Source organism: Merops nubicus, unplaced genomic scaffold (genome assembly GCF_000691845.1).
Source record: "Merops nubicus isolate BGI_N331 unplaced genomic scaffold, ASM69184v1 scaffold45175, whole genome shotgun sequence".
Taxonomy (NCBI): Eukaryota; Metazoa; Chordata; class Aves; order Coraciiformes; family Meropidae; genus Merops; species Merops nubicus.
In genome coordinates, this window is record NW_008612464.1 from 1 (window position 1) to 3,754 (window position 3,754).

A 3,754-nucleotide genomic window follows, 5' to 3' on the forward strand; every position below is an offset into this window, starting at 1 on the left:
TGGCGGCGGGGAAGGCGCTGGGCGCTGACGAGCCGCGGTTTGTGTTCTCCTTGCAGCGCTGATCAGCCTGTCGTTCGGCGGAGCGGTCGGACTCATGTTCCTGATGCTCGGATGCGCCCTTCCCCAGTACAAGTAACCGCGCTCTCTGCCTTGGCTCTTCCGCGCGCCCGGGCTTCTGCCGCTGCGGGCCGAGAAGCCCTTTCTGTATGCAGGGGGCTGTTGAGTTTGCGGGGGTTTTTGCATCCAAACGTTGGGGTGGATAAAGAGACCGTCTAGGAGTTACTTCTCTCTAAAAGCGAAGGCGTTAGAAGTTGCCGGGCCGGGCTGCGAGTTTAAAGAAGGCGCTGTCCTCGCACGTCTCCAGAGTTGTCCCTCTGCGGTGAAGGAGCAGACAGCGCCTCCCGAAGCAGGCAGCGTGTGCTACCGAGGAGCATCTGGTTTTCTCAGGCTGCTCAGCGGTAGCTGGTCTGTGTGTGACCATCGGGTGGGCCCTTGGCTATGCACCACGCTTGGCCACATAGGGTCTGGAATAATTGCAGCTGTCATCTGTACTGTCCAGCTCTACTATCTCTTAGCTTCTGAGAGACACAAAGCCATAGACCAAAAGTTTGGAAAGTTAGGTCTGTGGCTTTGACCCTCTGCAAGCAATCGCTGACTTGACAGAAGAATCTTTTAAGTTGACTTGTGGAATGTTAAATAAATACCACAGTCCTGCTAGTGGCTGTGGATCACAGTTCTCTCCATACAAGGAGAGATTTCTCAGGCCAGCTCGCTTTTGTCCTCCAGCCAGGGCTGGTGCCTCAGAGCTGCAGGAGGGAGGTGGTTCTGTGGTCACCCTCTGAGCCATCAAAATTCTATTAAAGCAGCGTGCAGCTGCACCAGCACACCTGAGGAATCTGGTCTGGCCAGGTGCAGGCAAGAAGAGAGAACATTGCCAAAGATGCTGCTGCAATTTTTGTAGGATTTTGTTGGTTGTGTTCAGATTTAAAAAAAAGGCAGTAGTGTCTGTTCCCTGTGGTGGGATACGTTGGCTGCTCCCTGCAGGAAGAGGTTCCCTGTGCCACAGGTTAAAGTTGAGAGCTAAGCTGGCCTTGGGAGGTGGTGTTAGGGTTGGGCCTTTGCTTTGTGAGTGTCTTGTGAGCGAGCTCTGGTGCTGCCCCACGTGCCAGCAGAAGCCACTCACACACGTGGTCTGGTGGGTTGCTGAGCAGAGGATTTGCTTCCCCTGAGCTTGTCTCTCCTCAATGTGGGTGCTGGATGGGGAAATGCCTGGCATTCATCTGGGGAAGAACAGGAAATCCATTGAGTTAACTTTAATTTTTCTTCTCTTTTCTTTTTCAGCCGTTACTGGCCACTGTTTGTTCTGTTTTTTTATGTTCTTTCTCCTATCCCATACTGCATAGCAAGAAGATTAGTGGATGACACAGATGCTACAAGCAATGCCTGCAAGGAGCTAGCCATATTCCTCACAACAGGCATTGTTGTCTCAGCATTTGGACTGCCCATAGTGTTTGCAAGAGCAGAACTGGTTAGTAATATTTACATCTTTTTTTTTTCTTTTCTAGAAAGCTTTGTTATTAATGTGGTTTTTTTTTTCCTAAAAATAGAGCTCTCATGTGCTGATCAGCTCTTATAAATATGAACATAAGATGCTTGTAGTGGAAACAGAGTAAGAGTTCTTTTGGTGAGGAAAACTAACAGTAGAAATAGAAACGTGGCAGAACATTGCAGTTGCCAATTGCTTTGCCTGGTCATGGAATAACCCCTGACAGCCTATATGCAGTGCAGGGAAAATGACATAGAAAACAGTGTGAAAATTTAACCAAAAGGCAAGTAAACAAATGGGAAAGTGCATAGAATACTTTGAAGGTGATTTGGAATAGCTGGGCTAAAGAAGCGTGAAGAAATGATGCATTTTTGCACCCACTGTAAGTGATATTGGTGTTATTTTTTGAACTTCTGAGCTGCCATTATAGCTTTCTCAATATGTGGCTTAAAATTGCTAAAATCCTTTAAAAGATGACCTTATTTGTGTGAATTTTGGAGAGCACTATGAAGTCAAAACCACGGAGTGCATTGTGATAAAATTTCTTTAGAGAACAGCAGCTCAGGCGGTTGGTTTGAACGCCTCACACCCTTTGACTTGGTCTTACTCCAGCTTAGTCTTACTCCAGCTTACTCTCAGAAAACATTTGCCTCTGTTTTAGTCTCTGGGGCATCTTGTGGCATTTCAAAGACCTGTATCCTTAAACATCAGTTTAAAACAAATCCTACGGCACGGTTAGCAAGTGTAGCTGGGCTGCAGATGTGGTCGGTGCTGCTGCCTAGCCTCACTTTTACTATTTGTGGATATTGGAGCAAAACAGCTGCTCCTGCTATAGCTAGCACAGGCCAGGAGAAGCCTGCAGTGTGGGCTGGCTGACTGTGAGCTGGTTGTTTTTTTGGGGGTAAACCCAGCTTTCATGGCATAACCACTGATACCACCTTCCCGTGTTGGTAGCCCGTTGGTGAAGCTCGTCTAGGACGTGGCGCTGAGGGGTTACCCCTTGTCTGGGCAGCATTCAGTTCAGAGGTGCCTAATGAAACTCCCCCTCTTTGCAGATTTACTGGGGTGCCTGTGCACTGGTTCTCACGGGGAACACCGTCATCTTTGCCACCATCCTGGGATTTTTCTTGGTCTTTGGCAGCAACGACGACTTCAGCTGGCAGCAGTGGTGAAAGGAAGACAAGAGAACTATCACGGGCATCTGGTCACGCAGTGGCCATCCAGACAAATGAGAGAATGGGCAATAAAGAGAAGTAGTGTAGCGAGCCTCCCAGGTATTCTAGATGCTCCTTTTCACCTTGTTTGCTCGAGCGTGCTGCTGTTGCTGGCAGGTTTTACACGTCCTCGTGGAGAGACAACCAATTCCATTGTTACCTGTGGTATGTTTTTAGGTGCTCTCCTGGTTTAAAGTTGCATCCTTCTGTCCGGTGTTTATGTGAAACTTTAAATCTGGAACAAGAACATTCAAACACGCTTTCAAAGATGATTTAAAGTATTTTTTTTGTTTGTTTTAAGTTAAGCATTAGTACTGTGGTGTTGCCGCTGTTGTCAATTAGCAGATCAGTAGATTGTTGCTGTATTTTAGCAGAGGCAAGGCGGGGTGAAGAGTACCAGTTGCAGATTTGTTTTCTTCTGCCCATACCTCAGACTGAGTGATGAATGTTGATAGCCTTCATTTCAGGAGAAGGCTGAGGAGCAGGTAGAGTTATTTGGGAGAAGTCCTAAATTTTAATGCAGTTTTACCTGCTTTGTTATCAGTCGGTGCGTGGATGTGACATTCAGATGCTCTGTAAATGGATTGATCCTATGACATACAAAAGTATTGTAGGGGAAGGGAAAATGATGTTTAAATTCAATTTAAAAAAAAAAAAAAATCTCTTTTGAACTTATTCTATTTGTAAGTATTGTATGGTTTTGAACTTCTGTGTCAACTTTTTACCACGAAGATGGTAAAACGTTCACTTGAGGAGCTACTGGTCTGTGTCAATCTGAAGCATATACAATGCTATTTCCTCCTTCCCCTTTTTAATTTATTTTATACATAGTATATATATATATATATATATGGAAACAGCTTTTCAAATGTAGATTAAAACTTTGTGGTAAACTTGCCCAAGGTTGTGTTTTGTTTTCTTTCACACAGTCCCATTAGGGCGTGACCTTGGGAAGTCACTGGCTGGGCTGATTTCACTGGCCGGTTTTTAGCAA

The 3,754-nt window shown here is 45.9% G+C and overlaps 1 protein-coding gene across 1 annotated transcript; it reads left to right on the plus strand.

Moving 5' to 3' along the window:
* The first annotated feature begins 60 nt into the window (after positions 1–60).
* Positions 61–3,017, plus strand: LEPROTL1 (leptin receptor overlapping transcript-like 1). Its single transcript, XM_008941541.1, has 3 exons — positions 61–132; positions 1,342–1,528; positions 2,602–3,017. Exons 1-3 carry the CDS (start codon positions 95–97, stop codon positions 2,716–2,718), a joined length of 342 nt encoding a protein of 113 aa, XP_008939789.1. The 5' UTR covers positions 61–94; the 3' UTR covers positions 2,719–3,017.
* Positions 3,018–3,754: the final 737 nt, after the last annotated feature.